Raw genomic sequence first — 20,365 nt, 5'->3', positions numbered from 1 at the left:
GGAATTACAGAGTTGTTATCTTGACAATGGTAGGATAATTTGTTCTATTACTGACAGCTTAAAATAACTCACACTATAAAATATACCCAATTATATCTGTAGTGTAAAATTGAGGGGCGGGAATCTGCAAGGAAAAACTCCCAAACAATACAGGCCTTTTATCAAGATGTTGAGTGTTTTTCTCAACAAATTATAATCATATCACTAGGTACGTATGGAGTATATTTTGAGATTAAAATTTTTTCTTTTTTACCAGATTTCAAGGAGTCTTATCCAATTACCTTAAATTGTTTGCAAAATCATAACATTTTAACAATAAGTTTTAGAAGCATGATAATGTTGAGTGTTCACTTCAGTTTCCTTAGCTTTGTCTTTGGTTAATTTTCAGTTTAATGATAGAGGACAGATCTATTAGCAGATGTGTGTGTGTGTGTGGCTACCAATGAAATATATCCATTCATTAAAATTTTAAGTATTTATTATTGCACTTATATTTGGGCATGTTTTTCTTCTTGATTGGTGAAGAAGAGTCTCAAATTGGACTTAATAATGGAAACTTTCACATATAATGTTGGAGGAGCTAGGTGGAGTTTCTTGGTCTCATATTTGATATATGTGCTCATTGGTAAAATTCAGAAAATTTTAAGAAATAAAAAGTATTCCTACTCTCTCAAAATAAACTCTACATTTTCCATTTTTCCCAAAAAAAGTCTATTCAAAAATATTTCAAAATATTAAGGTTATATTATAATTAATTTTAATTATAAAATTTTAAAATGTCCATTTTTCTAAATACACAAATGATTCAATGCTCAGTTTAGAAAGCTTGAAAAGCATAAGATTCACTTAATTTGGAGATAATTGAAAACAATTGGGAAGGTCCTTTTCTCCCAGATTATCTTATCTTGTGTTATTATTTTTATATCTACTTTCTGTTTTCAGTTAACATAATGTCAGTCCCAGGTTTGAGCTGAAGATTCTTATTTAAGAAGGGATCAGTTCAGTTTAGTTCAGTTGCTCAGTCATGTCTGACTCTTTGCGACCCCATGGGCTGCAGCACACCAGGCTTCCCTGTCCATCACCAACTCCCGGAGCTTACTCAAAATCATGTCCATTGAGTCTGTGATGCCATGCAACCAACTTATCCTCTGTCGTCCCCTTCTCCAGCCTTCAATCTTTCCCAGCATCTGGGTCTTTTCCAAGGAGTCAGTTTTTCACATCAGATGGCCAAAGTATTGGAGCTTAAGCTTCAGCATCAGTCCTTCCAATGAATATTCAGGACTGATTTCCTTTAGGATTGACTGGTTGGATCTCCTTGCAGTCCAAGGGACTCTTGAGAGTCTTCTCCAACACCACAGTTCAAAAGCATCAATTCTTCAGTGCTCAACTTTCATTATGGTCCAGCTCTCATATCCATACTTGAAGGGGTGCTATGGTGCAAAAGGCCCAGGAAGAATTGAAATAGAGCACATATGACATTTCAGGTGTATGCAGATATCCAGACTGGTCAGAAGTCCAGCCTTAGAGGGAGGTATGTGAAACACTCTATCCTTGAGGTCACAGATGTGTCTGAGTGTGCCTTGTTACCTTGTTCTTGTAGGAAGCCAAGCGCTTTTCCAATATCGATAAATCTTGGGTGAAGATCATGACTCGGGCACATGAGATGCCCAGTGTGGTTCAGTGCTGTGTTGGAGATGAGACCTTGGGGCAGCTGTTACCACACTTGCTGGACCAGTTGGAAATCTGCCAGAAATCCCTTACTGGGTAAGTTCACTGGCTTTGTGAAGGCTATTAGCATCCTATAGATGAAAGGGATCAGAGAAACTAGATGGAATTAGCCAATTGGTTTCCTTTTGCTTAGACTTTGTTCATGACCAACACTGTGGCATAGATAAAACTGAGCTTTTGGAGCTTTATCCACTCTCCAATGAATTACTATTAATTGATTTTCTCTGATGTTGAAATTATAAGATTAACAGCTTCTTCCATCACTGGGACAAGATCTTGCAGATATTTTCCTACATATAATGAAAAATAATGAAAAATATTTTCATTGTTTTTAAAATGAATATACCTGTTTTTTTAATATCTTTCTTGGATAAAGATCTGAAGAAGCAAATTATTTCATTAAACTCAACTAAGTACAAGATAGAGAACTGAGAGGATGGATGGTGACTGCAGCCATGAAATTAAAAGATGCTTTCTCTTTGGAAGAAAAGATATGACCAACCTAGACAGCATTTTAAAAAGCAGAGACATTACTTTGCCAACAAATGTCCATCTAGTCAAAGCTATGGTTTTTCCAATAGTCATGTCTGGATGTGAGAGTTGGACCATAAAGAAAACTGAGCACCAAAGAATTGATGCTTTTGAACTGTGGTGTTGGAGAAGATTCTCTAGAGTCCCTTGGACTGCAAAGATATCCAACCAGTCAATCCTAAAGGAAATCAGTCCTGAATATTCATTGGACGGACTGATGCTGAAGCTCCAATACTCTGGCCACCTGATGCAAAGTACTGACTCTTTGGAAAAGACTGTGATGCTGGTAAAGATTGAAGGCAGGAGGAGAAGTGGATGACAGAGGATGAGATGGTTGGATGGCATCACCAACTCCCTGGAGATGAGTTTGAGCAAGCTCCGGAAGTGGGTGAAGGACAGGGAAGCCTGGTGTGCTGAGGTCCATGGGATCACAGATTTGGACACGACTGAATGACTAAACTGACTAACTGACTGAAGAACAGGATGAACTGTGTAGTATACACAAGCAATCAGGATTATACAAAAACAAGAGCCCAATCTAATACCTGTCAATATATGCAGACACATCTGCAGTGATGCATGTGGAGGCTGGATGAATTCCAAGAGTAATAAGTAATTTTCTCACTCTTTGGTTAATCATGATAAAATCACTGAAGTAGAAATATGTTAAATATAGAAACAAAAGTGCAGCAAAAGTAGGGTGATGAATAGAACGAAAAATATTCACTGGGTTTTTGTAGCTCCTGGAGGCAGAGAACAGAGTCAAAACCCTTCCTTCCATGTAGCTGGATTTTGCTTCTGCTTCAGTGACTGATTCATTGGATTTTTTTAAGATACAGTCCTGTGACTTCCTTGGTGGTCCAGTGGTTAAGACTCTTGAGCTCCCAATGCAGGGGGCCTGGGTTTGATCCCTGGTTGGGGAACTAGATCCCATATGTTGCAACTAAGATCCTGTGTACTGAAACTAATATCCAGCACAGCTAAATTTAACAAAAAAATAAAAGGATACAACCCTAAGAGTTGGAATTGTCAGCCTTTAGCTGACATAGCATGACATTTGCAAACAAAACAAACACAAAACCAAAAAAAACCTCCCTGTGTGTAATTTTTCCTGTCCTCTACAAAGTACAAAAATTTCCAGGTTAAGTCAAGTATATGCATTATATTTGTGAAAAATGAAGAAATTTAATCAGTTCTGGAAAAAAACAGTCTCCCAATCGAATATGGAATCCCACTTGGCAAAGTTGGTAACAAAAGAAATGAAAACAGAACAATGCAAAAACATTGCGTGGGAAAATTAGTTTCTCTCAGAGTCTTTTCCCTGTGTCCATCCAGATTAACATATTCCTAGAAAGGCTTGTTTTGTGTGTTTGTGAAGTTTACCTTTTCCTCCCCACTTAGATACTTGGAGAAAAAACGACTTTGCTTTCCCCGGTTCTTCTTCGTCTCGGACCCCGCTCTCCTGGAGATTCTGGGGCAGGCATCAGACCCACACACGATACAAGCCCATTTACTGAATGTGTTCGACAACATTAAGACCGTCAAGTTCCATGAAAAGGTTTGCCTAATTCTCTTTGCTGGCCGGTGATTTACATATCCTGGAATCTCAACTGTCTTTATTAAATAGCTCCCCAGTAGTGTTTACTAAGGATTACTTCCCTCTCCATTAAACATCACCCAATGACTAAAAAGATACATTTGGGCCCCGTTTGCCTTCAGACCTTGTGATATTTTAATATCTAAAGGATAGATGTGAATAACAAATAGCTTAAATCTGATTAGGAATGCTTTGTATGTAGCATTCATGGCTTTACATGTCAAATTAACTGTTTAGAAATTTGACAAAGCAAAAAAAAGCTGTTAATAATTGTTTATCAAATAGTGCTTTGACTGAACAGAATTGCCACAGTTGTTTGATTACTTTATTTTATCTTTGTTGTTGTTCAGTTGATAAATTGTGTCTGACTCTTTGCGGCCCCATGGACTGCAGCATGCCAAGCTCCTCTGTCTTTCACTACCTCCTGGAGCTTGCTCAAACTCATGTCCATTGAGTTGGTGATGCCATCCAACCATCTCATTCTCTGTTGTCCCCTTCTTCTTCTGCCATCAATCTTTCCCAGCATCAGGGTCTTTTCCAATGAGTCGGTTCTTCACATCAGGTGGCCAGAGCATTAGAGCTTCAGCTTCAGCATCAGTCCTTCCAGTGAATAGTCAACATTTATGTCCTTATCTATTTTATTTTTATTTTATTTTATGGCTGCACTGCATGGCATGTGGGAGTTCCCAGACCAGTAACTGAACCCATAGCATGGCTGTGAAAGCACTGAATCCTAACCACTGGATCACCAGGAAATTCCCTGATTTAATTGTTTTAATGAAGCTTTGGACAGTTTTGATATAATGATCCTCTATGTTTTCCATCATGCTCCACTGAAAACTTTTCTTTCTTTTTTTCAAACACTCTGAATAAGTTTCAAGAATGGTGACATTCATGAGACCCAAAAGAAGTCATTCAATGTGAGGAAAACTACATTTGCACAGCTGCTAGAAGAGATTATCTAATTCACCCCTTCACCCCAAATTCCCTAAAAAATGACCCTTCCAGCTAGAGAACATATTCAGCTCCTCTATGGTGCTTCATACAAACCTCAGTAGTATTTATTTGTTCATCCTAGAGTGCAGTTCACATCTGTTGAGCAAATACCATAGACTGGATATTGTGCTTAACAGAGGAATATCCCACCCTGAGGGAACTCATGCTCTGGCGGGGTCTGCAGAGCTCAGCTCCTGCAGCGGTAGAGTTAGTCCATTGTGTGCATGTGTGTGCTCAGTCATGTCTGACTCTTTGCCACCCCATGGGTTTTAGCCCACTAGGCCCCTCTTTCCATGGAATTTTCCAGGCAAGAATATTGCAGCGGGTTGCCTTTTCTTCTCCAGGGATTCTTCCTGACCCAGGGATTGAACCTGTGTCTCTTGTGTCCCCTGCATTGGCAGGTGGATTCTTGGGAGCCATTAGAAGCCAGTCTTTTAACCCCTCACTGGCATAATGTCAGTCCTGGGGTCCCAAGGAAGAATATATCGCAACCCATACTTTGGCTGTTTTTATGCAGCACAACATTCAAGAGGAATTTGGCCATTAAACTGTCGATATTTTTGATTTGCTGTGTTCATGTGTTTGTTGCTTAGTCGTGTCCACCTCTTTGCAACCCCATGGACTGTAGCCCACCAAGCTCCTTTGTCCAAGGGATTCTCCAGGCAAGAATACTGGAGTGGGTTGCCATTCCCTTCTCCAGGGGATCTTCCCGACCCAGGGAGTGAACCTGGGTCTCCTGTATTGCAGGCAGATTCTTTACCATCTGAGCAACCAGGGCAGCTCCTGAAACCCACTCCAGTGTTCTTGCCTGGAGAATCCCACGGACAGAGGAGCCTGGCAGGCTACAGTCCATAGGGCTGCAAAGATTTGGACCTGACTGAGCATAGCATGCATGCATGTGTTCATGTGATGTACACGCATGGGAATGCCTGTCAGGGAGCCCTAACCTGCATGTAAGGGGTATACCAGAAGGCTTCCTGCAGGAGAACATGATGTTTGAACTGATTTTTTGAAGGGGAGTGAAACATATCAAGCAGGTGGGGAAGGGACCCCCCTGACCTCTGCTTAGAGCAAGGGCAAGTGCAAGGGCCCTGGGGTATGGGCAGCCTGGGATGTCAGAAGTGTGGGTATGTTAGGAATGTATTACTTTCCTAGGGCTTCCATGAATTAAAACAGAAAATTATTCTCTCATGCTTCTAGAGGCTAGACATCCAAACTAAGATGTTGGCAGGGTTGATTCCTAACAGAGGCTCTGAGGGAGGGTCCGCCTGTCTCCTAGTCTTGCTGTTGGTCAGCAGTCCTTGGTGTTCCTTGGCTTGTGGACACACTGCTTCCATCCCCACCTTTGTCTTCACGAGACTTTATTCCTCTGTGTCTGCATCTAGCTTTCCTTCTTCTAAGGATGCCAATTATTGGATTCGAGTCCACTGCCATCCAAGGTGACCTCATCTTGATTACATCTGCAAACACCCTATTTCCAAGTAGGATCTCATTCACAGGTACTCAGGGCCTCCTTGTGGCTCAGACGGTAAATAATCTGCTACAATGCAGGAAACCCAGGTTTGATCCCTGAGTTGGGAAGATGCTCTGGAGAAGGGAATGGCTACCCACTCCAGTATTCTTTTTTGCCTGGCGAATTCCATGTACAGAGGAGTCTGGTAGGCTACAGTCCATGGGGTCACGAAGAGTTGGACACGGCTGAGTGGATGCCATGCATGGTCTGTTCACAATTACTAGGGCTTAAGGCTTCAATATATATTTTTGGAGGATACAGTTGAACCCACAACACAGGCTGATGAGCAAAGAGAAAGGAGGAGAAAGTGGCCTGGGCCATATTCCAAAGGGCCAAGTGCATCATACTATGGAACGTACTTCATCATGAACGTAGCAAAAGGTGGGAGAGGTTTTCAGCAGAGAAGTGGCCTGATTTGTGTTTCAGAAAGATCTTCTGTGTCAAGGTAGGAGTTGGAATGGAACGGGGAGTGGGGGGGGGGTGGAGCGGGGGGCGGGTAAGGAAATCAGTGTTGAAAGTGATTGCAAAGTCAGGATGGAAAAGGCTGAGTTTTTATAACAAAAGGCATCAGTGGAGGTTGAGAGGAGACAGTGTGGATTGAATGGTTAAAAAAATCAATGTTTCTTGTAGGTCTACTGGATCTATGGGTTGAATGAAGGGATCGAATTACCTGGGAGGTTCTGCTTGTTGTTTTGCTCAAATCCTTCTGCTTTAGCCCCAGGACTTTAGCAAAGCAAAGCTTCTCATTGTCTGATTGTACATTGAAAATAATTGTAACTTCCTCATTTTCAACCTCTGTTCATAGCAATTACTTCTTAAAAATAAGTAGTGTTGCTTTTTTTTTCTTGTTGCTGTTTCTGCCATAAGATTTCTAACAATGAGGAGTTGATCCTGGTTTTGTGGATCCTAAATCTTACAAGATTATAAATACAAATTTATATTCAGGACCTAGCAGGGTCTGTGCAAGGAGGGAATCCTGAAACTCAAGGCTCATCAGCTTCTTGGTAGATAACTTCTGTGGACAACCAAGGAGCATTTAATTAATGCAGACTAAATCTGAGCCCAAGGGAACAATATAGCATTTATTAGAGAATAAAAACAAAACAAACATTTGCCTTTACTTTATAATTGGCATCATAGTTATTCCTTGGTAACTGTGGAGAGGATTGGTTCCAGGACACCAGAGAATACCAAAATTCATGTAGGCTTAAGTTTCTTATATAAAATGTAGTAGTATTTGAATATACCTATGCATTGCTCCTTGGAAGGAAAGCTATGACAAACCTAGACAGCACAGTAAAAAGCAGAGACATCACTTTGCTGACAAAGGTCTGTATAGACAAAGCTATGGTTTTTCTAGTTGTCATATAAAGAAGGCTGAGCACTGAAGAACTGTTGTTTTTGAACTGTGGTGTTGGAGAAGACTCTTGAGAATCCCTTGGACGGCAAGAAGATCAAACCAGTCCATCCTAAAGGAAAAAAACCTGAATATTCAATGGAATGACTGATGCTGAAGCTCCAGTTCTTTCGCCATGTAATGCAAAGAACTGACTCATTGGAAAAGACCCTGATGTTGGGAAAGACTGAAGGCCAAAGGAGTAGGGGACGACAGAGGATGAGATGGTTAGATAGCATCAATGACTCAATGGGCATGAATTTGAGCAAACTCCAGGAGATAGTGGGGGACAGAGGAGCCTGGCATGCTGCAGTCCATGGGGTCACAAGGAATCAGACACAGCTAAGTGACTGAACAGCAACAATGCATGGTCCCTAAATTATTTACCATATAATGTAAATACTGTGTAAATAGTTGCCAGTATGTGGCAAATTCAAGTTTTGCTTTTTGGAACTTTCTGGAATTTTTTCCCCAAATATTGTTGATCAGAGGTTGGTTGGGTTCTTGGATTTGGAACTCGTGGATGTGGAGGGCCAACTATATTGTTTAATTGGCATGAGTGGCCGGTAAGGTGAGTAGGAAAGTAAGACAGGCATGATTTTTAATGACTAATTGGAGACAGGAAGTTTGGTCTCAGAGATCTGTCTTCCAACACCGGATGGTCAGTGGATAGACCACCTGAGCTGTGTTTTGAACTCCAAATTCTGCAGACATTCTCATGCTGTAGTGCATGGAAATGAAAGTGATGTCACTAGACTAGGAGCTGGGTTTGCATTAGAAGACATTATGTGCAACCAACAGCCTCTGTAAAGAGCACAATGTTTAGTGTAGAATTGGAATCACCATGTGAGATGTTTGCATGGATCATTTTGGCCAGGTGATTGCTAAGGTCGACTTTATAAGCTGGTGGTATGCATGGCTGTCTCTCAGAGTCCCGTTTCATCTGGGGAAACTTTAGAGACTTTTTGATTATCACATTTATATTGAATATTTCTCTTATAAAACAAAATTTTCCCTCTTAAGCATAGAGTATTTGAAATTGATTTAGTATTCCCTTTTTGATTTCATGGCTATCTTTTGAAAAAATTGTTTTGAAATTGAATTTGTATCATACTTTGTCTTTTATTTTATAATATATAGCTTAAATTTCTACAGGAAGGATAACATTGACAAGAAGGCAATGGAGAAATTCATTCTTTATATAAATATAGCTTTTCTTGGGCTTCTAACACAGATCTATGATCGCATTCTGTCAATTTCCTCTCGAGAGGGTGAGACGGTTGAATTGCATAAACCCGTGATGGCAGAGGGCAATGTGGAAGTTTGGCTTAATTCTCTCCTGGAGGAATCTCAGGCCTCATTACATCTTGTGATTCGCCAGGCAGCAGCAAATATTCAAGAAACAGGTTTCCAACTGATTGAATTTCTTTCTTCCTTCCCTGCTCAGGTCAGTGTATTGAAATTGGAAAGTATTTTTTTTTTTTTAACAGAAGTGTCATTTTAGATCTTATACATTGTCTATTATAAATGACACAACTGACTATAATTTAACTCCAGAACAATATTGAGATTTTCATAAGAATTTGTTAAATATAAATGAGTTTAAAGATTTCAACTACAGATTGTTGCTGTTATGTATCTATATCTGTACATATATATTTATAGATATATATATTTGTGCTATAGAAATATTGGTATATTTTCTTTTTTTAATATGTAAGAGGTATTTATTTTTCCTTTTTTAAATTTTAATTGGAGGGTAATTGCTTCACAATATTGTGATGATTTTTGCCAGACATCAGCATGAATCCGGCATAGGCATACACGTGTTCCCTCCTCCTGAACCCCCATCCTTCCTTCCTCCCCACCCCATCCTTCCACAGAGCACCAGCTCTGGGTGTCCTGCATCATACATCAAACTCCCACTAGCTATCTCTGTTACATATGTTATTGTATATGTTTCAATACTATTCTCTCAAAGCAACCCACCCTCTCCTGATGTAAGTCAGGAAGAGAGACAAATATCATATATTAATGCATATATACATGGAATCTAGAAAGATGGTACCAATGATTCTACATGCTAGGCAGCAAAGGAGTGGGAGTGAATATAATTTCTTCAATTTAAAATATTTTTTTCCTACTGAATTCCTTTAGTACACAAATCATAAAGTGTACTGAGTGTGTTTTTACTAGAAAAATGAGACATAGGTTTCAGCAATAAAGTACAGAAAATGATGTTTCCTTAGTGATGTGATCAGTAAAGATTTTGTGATTACTATGTATAAACCCTTTGTTGGTTTGATGAAAGTAGATTGAAGACATATTCTTTCCATGTCAGTAACTTTAAAATCTATTAAGGGAGAAGTAAGGTCCGTCTAGTCAAGGCTATGGTTTTTCCAGTGGTCATGTATGGATGTGAGAGTTGGACTGTGAAGAAAGCTGAGCACCGAAAAATTGATGCTCCAACTCCAAAAGTTGATGCTCCAACTGTGGTGTTGGAGAAGACTCTTGAGAGTCCCTTGGACTGCAAGGAGATCCAACCAGCCCATCCTAAAGGAGATCAGTCCTGGGTATTCATTGGAAGGACTGATGCTGAAGCTGAAACTCCAATACTTTGGCCACCTCATGGGAAGGGTTGACTCATTGGAAAAGACCCTGATGCTGGGAAGGATTGGGGGCAGGAGGAGGAGGGGACGACAGAGGATGAGATGGCTGGATGGCATCACCGACTTGATGGGCATGAGTTTGAGTCAACTCCGGGAGTTGGTGATGGACAGGGAGGCCTGGCGTGCTGCAATTCATGGGGTGGCAAGGAGTCGGACACTGAGCGACTGAACTGAACTGAACTGACTGATGACTTAAAATGAGGAGAAAAAAATTGTAGGCATGTCACGAGGCTGTATATGTTTGTCAGGTAAACAATATGCATAGAGTTTCCATAGGTTTTGAAGCAACCTGTCAAGCTGGTATAATACAGGATGTCTTGAAATTTGCATAATAATCACAACTGTTGTAATTTCTATTTAAATATATTCATATGCCATAACACTCATAAAACCTTTTCTGTTTCCATAAGGTTGGATTATTAGGAATTCAAATGATATGGACACGGGATTCTGAAGAGGCCCTTAGAAATGCCAAGTTTGATAAAAAAATCATGCAGAAAACCAATCAGTCTTTCCTGGAGCTACTGAACACATTGATAGACATGACAACCAAGGACCTGAGTTCTGTGGAACGAGTTAAATATGAGACTCTGATTACTATTCATGTGCACCAACGAGATATCTTTGATGACCTGGTAAGTGCTTTATAAATGCTGTGGCATATACAGAAGAACAAATACTAGACATTATCTGTGTTTACCCACCAGGAATAGTGTGAATGAATTCAAAGAAAAGATAAAATTCAGGCAAAGAGGCATCTTTTTGAAGAGAAATTGTCAGATTTTCTTTTCAGTCTTTAGCCAAAATTTCAGCCATTTTCTGATGGTCTCAGCTAAGGTGTTATGGAGGCAATTAGACTTTATTTTGAAATTCTTTTCGTGATCATTTTTAATGATGAAATGTCATGCAGTATCATCAAGAACTTTCACTTGTCTTATGCTTCTTTTGGTTATTAAATTGAAGATGACTAATTTCTTGATGCAGAAATAATAAATGATATTACTAGTAGAACTGCTTAGTAGTTTTAAGGGTTTTTATTAACATAAATCACATATTTAACAAGTTTTGCTACATTTGTTGATTGCAAATGGTCTTTCCTCATATAGTTTGTGACATTCAGTTGTCATGCAGACTTTTGCCTTTAAAGAAAGAGCAGGGATGAGAAAGACAGTTCGGTAGCTGTAGAGAATAGGAAATGTGAAATGAAATTTGCCCTCTGCTGTAAAATATGACATTAGATAAGAGGCATGAAGCTCTTATTTTCATAATAATTTTCTGGATCGTGTCTCACCCCATTATGTAAAAAAGATTATGAAAGGTTGGTTCTGATGTAATGGAAACAAAGGTGGCACATTCAGCCTGTTATGTGCTAATCTCCTCTCCTAATAGTTAAGCACACTGTAGACCTTTCTGAGAAATAAAGGGCTCAGGGTAATTTTAGATTTCTTACTTGTAAAAAAAAGATTAAAGTAGCTTAAAATTTTGGTTAAAAAATTTCATACAGAAGCATTGCTGGGCAATAACCTGCCAATTAGATGTTAGAAATTTTGGCCTGCTTCAAATCCTAGCGAGGATAATTAATGGATTATAAAACCCCCAACAATGTACTTAGTTATTACCAGAAGAGATGACTTTTTTTTTTCCCTGATGGGATTGTTTAGTTCTATCTTGGTAAGCCAAAAGCAGTTTTCATAGATTATTTCATGGTTAGGACTTGGCATTGGGCATTGAAGAATGAAATTTAAGATATGAGTATCTTACTATAAAAATAGATCGTGTTATTTAAATTGAGGGGCACAATTAAGGGTTTCTCTTGAATTTTCCTTTTGTCATATGTTTGAAAGTATCTTTTTTTTTTTGCTGATCAATAAATAAATGGGTTGGATGGTGATGTAGTTGACATCTCCCAACCAGCTGGGTTGTCTCTGAGTTCCATCACTTCACATTCTGATCTACCTGGATGTTGATGTGAATAGTTAATGAATGGTTCTCCTCTCGGTTTTAATATACATCTTCTGCATTTCAGTGTCACATGCATATCAAGAGCCCTTCGGACTTTGAGTGGTTGAAACAGTGCAGGTTTTATTTTAACGAAGATTCTGACAAGATGATGGTTCACATCACAGACGTGCCATTCATCTACCAGAATGAATTTTTAGGCTGCACTGACAGGCTTGTCATAACGCCGCTCACAGACAGGTGATGGAATGATTCTATGATTCCTCAGCCTCTCTCTCCCCTATTTCCCACATTTTCATTCTCTCCGGGTACACAGCGATTTTGACTGATGGCCTCTTTTACACAAAACTCTTTGAAATTCAGTGTTTTGAGCTTTACCCATGTATCTTCACGGGGGGTTTCGGAGGTTTGTGTCTGAAACAGACTTTGGTTCCTTTGCCTTCCATCTTACAGAAGCTAAGTTTAAATGACCTCTGCTGCCGCTTCGCAGTTGCTCAGTCCTGTCCGACTCTCTGTAACCCCATGGACTGTAGCCCACCAGGCTCCTCTGTTCATGGGATTTTCCAGGCAGGGATACTGGAGTGGGTTACCGTTTCCTCCTCCAGGGGATCTTCCCTGATCAAACTCATGTCTCTTGTGTGTCCTGCATTGGCAGGCGATTTCGCTACCACTGTGCCACCTGGAAAGCCCTAAATGACCTCAGTGGACATCAAAGGAAAAAAAAAAGTGAATTCATTGCTATGTATCAAGTGCAAATCGCCATGGGTTTTGAGGGCTGCATCAGGGGACTGTGGCACTTTTATCATTACAGAGGCAATAAAGGTTTTTTTTTTTTTTTTTAAGCAGGAAAGAAATTGAATGTGAATGCTGGTTCTCTGGTGGCTCAGTGGTAAAGAATCTGCCTGCCAGTGCAGTAAACGTAAGAGATGCAGGTTTGATTCCCGGTTTAGAGGAAGATGCCCTGGAGTAGGAAATGGCAACCCACTCCAGTATTCTTGCCTGGAGAATTCCATGGACAGAGGAGCCTGGTGGGTTCAGTCCATAGGATCGCAAAGAGCCGGACATGACTGAGTGTGAATGCATGCACTGGTGAGAAGTGATGGGCTGGACATTGACTGTCCTGCCCTCTGCCTGTAATTAACTGCTGTGTTAGCCAGAGCCACCATGTAGCTTCTCTGACCCGGTTTCTTCATCTATAAGATGAACCAGGTTATCTCCAGAAGTCCTTCCTCCATGGCTAATAGTCTGATTTGAACTTGATGGCATCCACCCATTGTATATGTGCTGTTCAGGGGTGCTTTGATACTTATTTGGGACCAAATGGGTGAGTATTAAAATCAACATTTGGCTTAAAAAGAAGCTGACCTGAATATCAGTCATTTTCACAGAGTGAACCTCTGGGCTGTTAGATTGAAAATATTATCCCTGGTGGTCCAGTGGTTAAGATTAAGATTCCAAGCTTCCAATGCAGGGGTGTGTGGTTCAATCCCTAATTGGGGAACTAAGATCCCACATGTCAGGCCATGTGTGTTTGTGTGTGTGTGTGTGTAACTTCCCAGGTGGTGCTAGTGGTAAAGAACCTACCCACGAATGCAAGAGACATAGGAGACCTGGGTTTGATCCCTGGGTCGGGAGGATCCCCTGGAGGAGGACATACCAACCCACTCCAGTATTCTTGCCTGGAGAATCCCATGGACAGAGGAGCCTGGGGGATACATTCCATAGTGTCACAAAGAGCTGAACGTGACTGAAGCACCTTTAGCACGCATGCATATATATATATATGGTCAGACAAAATATAAAAGTTTGACGCCATAACCCTGTTTGCGAGATTGCACCTTCTGCTCAGTCATAATACCAAATGAAATGCTCACTTTCACCAGAGGATGGAGGGGTAGCAGGAGGTTTTGCTGTGTCCTTTCCCCCACGTTATCTTGTCTTCATGCTCTATATTCCTTCTCATGTCTCATCAAAGGCGGTTTCCCCTGGATACTGTCAGACGTTCGTTTGGAGTTTTCCTCTTTGAAGTGCAGAGGTGAATAGTGACAAAAGGTGGAGAATTCCTTGAAACACCTGTAAAAGTTATTTCACACCGTCTGTCCTTTCAAACCTCAAACCTTTTCCTCTCTTCTTTTCTCTACCCAAGTCCTCGTTTCCTGTTTCACTGAGAAGATAAAAGGACCTGCACCCGTTCCTCGTCACGTCTGCCAACCAAGGGACCTGGCCTTGTGCCATCCACTCCCTCTCTTGGTTTATGGATGGATTTTGTGCTGTCATCCAAAGCCAGCACCTCTGCTGACGTAGCTATTTTGTCTCTGGGAGCATCATTCATTTTCACTTTCTACGGGATCATTCTCATCAATGTACAGCGTGCCATAATTGCTTCCAGGCAGGAAATCCTACTGCAAAGCTCTGGTTTCCTTCCCATTTATGTGCTCACATCAAAACTCCTCAAAAGCAGTTTTTAAGACTTAAATTTCATTGGAGTATAGTATAGTTACTTTATAATGTTGTGTTAATTTCTTTTGTACAATAAAGTAAATCAGCTATGCCTACTTCATCAGATAAGTCGCTTCAGTTGTGTCTGACTCTGCAACCCTATGGACTATAGCCCGCCAGGCTCCTCTGTCCATGGCATTTCCCAGGCAAGGATACTGGAGTGGATTGTCATGCCCTCCTCCAGGGGATCTTCCTGACCCAGGGATCGAACCCACGTCTCTACAGCTCCTGCACTGCAGGTAGATTCTTTACCCACTGAGCCACCTGGGAGGCCCCAAATCAGCTCTATGTGGCCCCTCTTTTTTTTATTTTAGTTCTCTTTTAGGTCACTACAGGGCATTGAATAGCGTTCCCTGTGCTATACAGTAGATTCTCGTTAGCTTTCTACTTTATACATTTCATCAGTAGTGTATATATGTCAATCCCGATCTCCCAATTCACCCCACCCCCTTAGCGTCCATACGCTTGCTCTCTACATCTCTATGTCTCTGTTTCAGAAATGCAGTGTTTGTCCACCTATCTGACCTTGAATTCACTCCATTCAGGCTCTGTGTATTAGTTTCTGTTGCTGTCATAACAAATGACCAAGCATTTAGAAGCTTAAACCACACAAATCAATTACTTTGGGTTTCCGTATATCAGAAGTCTGACACACATCTTGTTGGACTAACCTTAGGTGTCAGCAGAAGTGTGCTCTCTGCTGGTCTCTGGGGAGACCCCGCCCCTTGTTCTTTCAGTTGTTTGGCAGAGTTCTTTCTCTTGCGGTTGCAGGACCTATGCCCCCACTTCAATGCCGACTGTCAGCTGAGGGCTGTTCCCAGCCTCTGGAGGCTGCTGTTTACCTTGTTTTCTGGCCCCTTCCTCTCTCTTCACAGCCACAACCATGGGTTGAGACCCATCTGATCTCCTTTTCCCATCTCATATCTCTCACCTACTCTTCTGCTTCCCTCTTCCCCTTTTTAAGAACTCATGAGGTTAGATAGGGTCCACTTCTAATCCAGGGTCACCTCCCCATATCAAGGGCTTTAGCATTAATTGCATCTTCAAAGTCCCTTTAGCTGTGTAAGGGAATGTGTTTGCAGGGATTAGGATATGGATATTTTTTTGAGGGGGGCATTATTCTGCACATCACACTTTCTTCCCCTGGTAGAGCCATCACCCAGATCTTCGTGTTGCTAAATCCAGTGGTCACTTTTAGTTCTGCCCTTCCTTGACCAGTCAGCAGCATTTACACAGGTGGTCACTCTCTCTCTTTTTTTTTTTTTCCCAGTTAATTAATTATTTAATTTCTTTATGTGTGTTTGGCTTTGCTGGGTCTCTGCTGCTGTGCGGGCTTTTCTCTAGTTGTGAGGTGCAGGGGCTACTCTCTAGTTGTGCACAGGTTTCTCATTGCAGTGGCCTCTCTCGTTGCAGAGAACAGTTATAGGCATGTAAGTTTCAGTAGTTGTGGCACTCAGGCTTTAGTGGCCCCGTGGCATGTGGGATCTTCCCAGAGCAAGGATCAAACCTGTGTTGCCTGCATTGGCAGGCAGATTCTCGACCACTGGACCTCCAGGGAAGTCCCACTCTCTCCTTTTTGATGCCCTTTCTTCACGTGGCTTCCAGGTCATGACACACCTGGTTCCTTCATATAGTCTCCTCTGGTTCCTCTTCAGTCTCCTGACTTCTAAGCATAGAGCACATCAGGGCTCTTCTCTTTTCCATCTACACTCACTCCTGAGATGATCTCATGTGGTTTTAAGTATCATTTAGATGTGGACTTCCCAGTCTTGAACCTTGCTGGGGCTTCTTCCCTTGAACTCCAGACACATACAGCTATTTGCCTACATGACATGTTTACTCAAATGCCTACCGGGAATTCACACTTAAGTTTGATCGTCCCCTCACAAACCTGCTCTCTTGCCATCTTCTCCATCTTTGCAAATGGCAGTTCCATCCTTCAGTTGCTCACGCCAAAATCCTTGGAGCATCTTTGATGCCTTTCTTTTTCTCTCACTTTATTATCCAACCTGTCATGAAGTTTGGTCACTGACACTTTCAGAATTCACCTAGGATGTGACCACTTTGCTCCCCTTTGCTGTTATCACAGTCTCAGCCACCATCATCTCTAGGGTAGCTGATTGTCATAGTCTTTTATCTGGTCTCCTGCTTCTGCCACTGTTCCCGACAGTCTGTTCTCAATGCAGATGCTGGAATATTAGCCATATCCTGTCATCCCTTTGCCTTGATCTCTCTCCTGTCTTTCTGTCTCACCCAAGGTAAAAACAAGTGCCCTTGCATTGACTTCCATGACCTGCCATGATCGGTCCCTGCTATTTACTGTCTCTCCTTCCTCATTCAGCTCCAGCTACTTGTTCCCTGGCTGTTTCTTGAGCAGTCTTAGCATACAGTTACCTCAGGACATTTGCACTTGCTGTTGCCTTCGCTTGGAACCCTTTCCCCTGTGATACTGGCTTAGCTCACTTCCTCTCCTCCAGGTCTCTGATCAGGTGTCACTGCACATGGGTCTTTGGTCCTGACACATTTGAATCAGCAATCCCCACCCCACATTCCCTAACCCAGCTCTATTTTTTCTGTTTTCTATTTTTAAATAGTTTATTTCCTTCCTTTAGGGTATCAGTTCTATAAGGTATGTATAGACTTTTTGTGGTTTATTCACTGCTCCTAGAACAGTTCTGTTCCATTTGTTGTTGTTGTCCAGTCACTCAGTTTTGTCTGACTCTTTGCGACCCCATGGACTGCCAGGCCTCTCTGTCCCTCACCATATCCTGGAGTTTGCCCAAGTTCATGTCCATTGAATCTGTGATACCATCCAACCATCTCATCCTCTGTCACCCCTTTCTCCTCCTGCCTTCAGTCTTTCCCAGCATCAGGATGTTTTCCAATGAGTCAGCTATTCACATCAGGTGGCCAAAGTATTGCAGCTTCAGCTTCAGCATCAGTCCTTCCAATGAGTAGTCAGCGTTGATTTCCCTTAGGATTGACTGGTTTGATCTCATTGCTGTCCAAGGGACTCTCAAGAGTCTTCTGTTGCATAATAGGTACTAAATAAAATTGCCCCAATAAATTGAGAAATGTTTATTTTCAAAGTTGCATCTTTGTGGTGAAAAACTTAAATAGTACAGAAGATAAAGTTTAAAGTATGAGGGGAATTTTTTTCTATTTTTCACTGATTAATAGTTTATTTTCTAAGAAATTGCAAATGCTTATATGTCAAAATTCAAACTTTCACATAAAGGTATTAGATTATACAAACTTTTTTGCGACTTGATATTTTCACTGTATTCATTATCTTGTACATCTTTCTGTATCAAAAAAACTTGAGAACTTTAAAAGCAAAGTGGGTATTTATAAGTTAATAAGTGGAGGTGATTCGGAATTTTGTTTCAATGTGTTTCATGATAAATGTTCACTTGTTTGTTTTTACTCTGAGTTGATTATGGTAGAAGTGAGTCACTCTTTGCAAGTCCATTGCAAGATTGGCTGCCTTTTTACAAAGAATTACTCACTAAGATTAATACTTGAATAAGACAAAGACCAGAGGCTTTGATGTCGTCTCAGCTTTTCACTGACTGCCCTGTGAAAATTCAGCAATGTTGATAGCAGGTGTCTCTGGGAAGTCTGATGTCATGTGGAAGGAGTTGCAAATATTTCTGGTGATAAAATAGTTAATAAATATGCTAAAAGCATACACTGTCTTTTTCTAATAGCTCATGCTATTTTTCATGAGCAGTCCTTTTTTCACTTCTGAACAGAAGTCAAGAAGACTGGAGGCAGTCTTACTACCACTGTTACTTAAGACCGAGGGCAGCAGAGATTGAAGACGGATGGAGGCATTTTGTCTTCTTATTAAGAAAGGCAGACAGTCCTCATGATGTGTGTCTTTCTCTGACATATTCTCATAGCTTCCCTGAGTTATATCTGGGTCTTGGCCACTGGACTGTGTAATGTTGGCCAGGACAGCTAACCTTTCTGATTCCCTTCTTTTGGAATCATTGTGTGGACTGCAGGTACTGTAGGTTGGGACCCAGCACTGGGCCTGCCACTGAGTAAATCTAAATCACCATTAATAATGTTACCATGACTATTGCTTTTCTTTTTTGTTTAGAATTTTTACAATTTGTGTACAATCGATTTATAATATTGTGCTAGTTTCAAGTGCAAAGCAAATGTATTCAGTTATTTTTTTCAGATTATATTCCATTATAGGTTATTACAAAATATTGAATATAGTTCCCTGTGCTATACAGTAAATACTTTTGGCTTATCTATTTTATATACAGTAGCATGTGTCTATTAATCCCATAATTTGTCCCTCCCTCTCTCTACCCCTTGGTTACCATAAATTTGTTTTCTATGTCTATGAGTCTATTTCTGTTTTGCATACAGATTCAATTGTATTATTTTTAGATTCCACAAAAGTGATATACTATAATATTTGTCTTTCTCTGACTTACTGCAGTAAGTATAATATTCTCTAGGTCCATCCACATTGCTGCATATGGTACTATTTCATTATTTTTTTTATAAATAAATAATATTCCAGTATCTATACATATATTATATACATATATATACTGGAATATTATTTATTTATAAAAAATAATGAAATATTTATTATTTCATTTATTAAATTAAATTTATTTATTTATATATATATAAAATATATATAATATACATATTATATATGTATATGCACTACATCTTCTTAAGCCAGTCATTTGTTGATGAGCACTTTGGTTGTTTTCCTGTCTTGGCTATTGTAAATAGCATTGCTATGAACATTGGGGTGCATGTGTCTTTTTGAATTAGAGTTTTCATCTTTTCAGGATATATGCTCTAGAGTGGAATAGCTGGGCCATATGGTAATTCTATTTTTAGTTTCTTAAGGAGCCTCAGACTGTTTTCCATAGTGGCTGCACCATGTACATCCCCGCCAACAGTGTGGGAAGGTTCCCTTTTCTCCACACCTTCTCCAGCATTCCTTACTGTAACGGCCATCATTAATGGCGGCCATTCTGATCTGTGTGAGGTGATACCTATTGCAGTTTTGGTTCGTATTTCTTTAATAATTAACAATATTGAGTATCTTTTCTTTTCCATTTATTTTTATTAGTTGGAGGCTAAATACTTTACAATATTGTAGTGGCTTTTGCCATACATTGACATGAATCAGCCATGGATTTACATGTGTTCCCCATCCCGATTCCCCCCTCCCACCTTCCTGCCTACCCCATCCCTCTGGGTCTTCCCAGTGCACCAGCCCTGAGCACTTGTCTCATGCATCCAACCTGGGCTGGTGATCTGTTTCACCCTTGATAATATACGTGTTTCGATGCTGTATCTTTTCATGTGCCTGTTGGCCCTTTGTATGTCTTCTTTGAAAGAACGTCTGTTTAGGTCTTCTGTCCATTTTTTGATTGGGTTGTGTTTTCCATATTGAGTTAATCATTGATAACACATTCTTTGCCAACCTT

At 40.5% G+C, this 20,365-nt stretch overlaps 1 protein-coding gene across 1 annotated transcript in view; it reads left to right on the top strand.

Annotated features, from left to right (window-relative positions):
* The window catches only part of DNAH5 (dynein axonemal heavy chain 5), a 317,085-nt gene that overhangs the window by 133,346 nt on the left and 163,374 nt on the right, over positions 1-20,365 (top strand). Inside the window, exons 31-35 of the mRNA XM_043489075.1 lie at positions 1,601-1,764; positions 3,661-3,817; positions 8,996-9,208; positions 10,841-11,065; positions 12,457-12,629. Of these exons, the coding sequence (XP_043345010.1) occupies positions 1,601-1,764; positions 3,661-3,817; positions 8,996-9,208; positions 10,841-11,065; positions 12,457-12,629 (932 nt within the window). The remainder of the gene's footprint in view (positions 1-1,600; positions 1,765-3,660; positions 3,818-8,995; positions 9,209-10,840; positions 11,066-12,456; positions 12,630-20,365) is intronic.

The sequence above is a fragment of the Cervus canadensis genome, chromosome 16, assembly GCF_019320065.1.
Source record: "Cervus canadensis isolate Bull #8, Minnesota chromosome 16, ASM1932006v1, whole genome shotgun sequence".
In the NCBI taxonomy this organism is placed as follows: Eukaryota; Metazoa; Chordata; class Mammalia; order Artiodactyla; family Cervidae; genus Cervus; species Cervus canadensis.
This window is presented reverse-complemented; position numbering and strand designations above follow the sequence as displayed.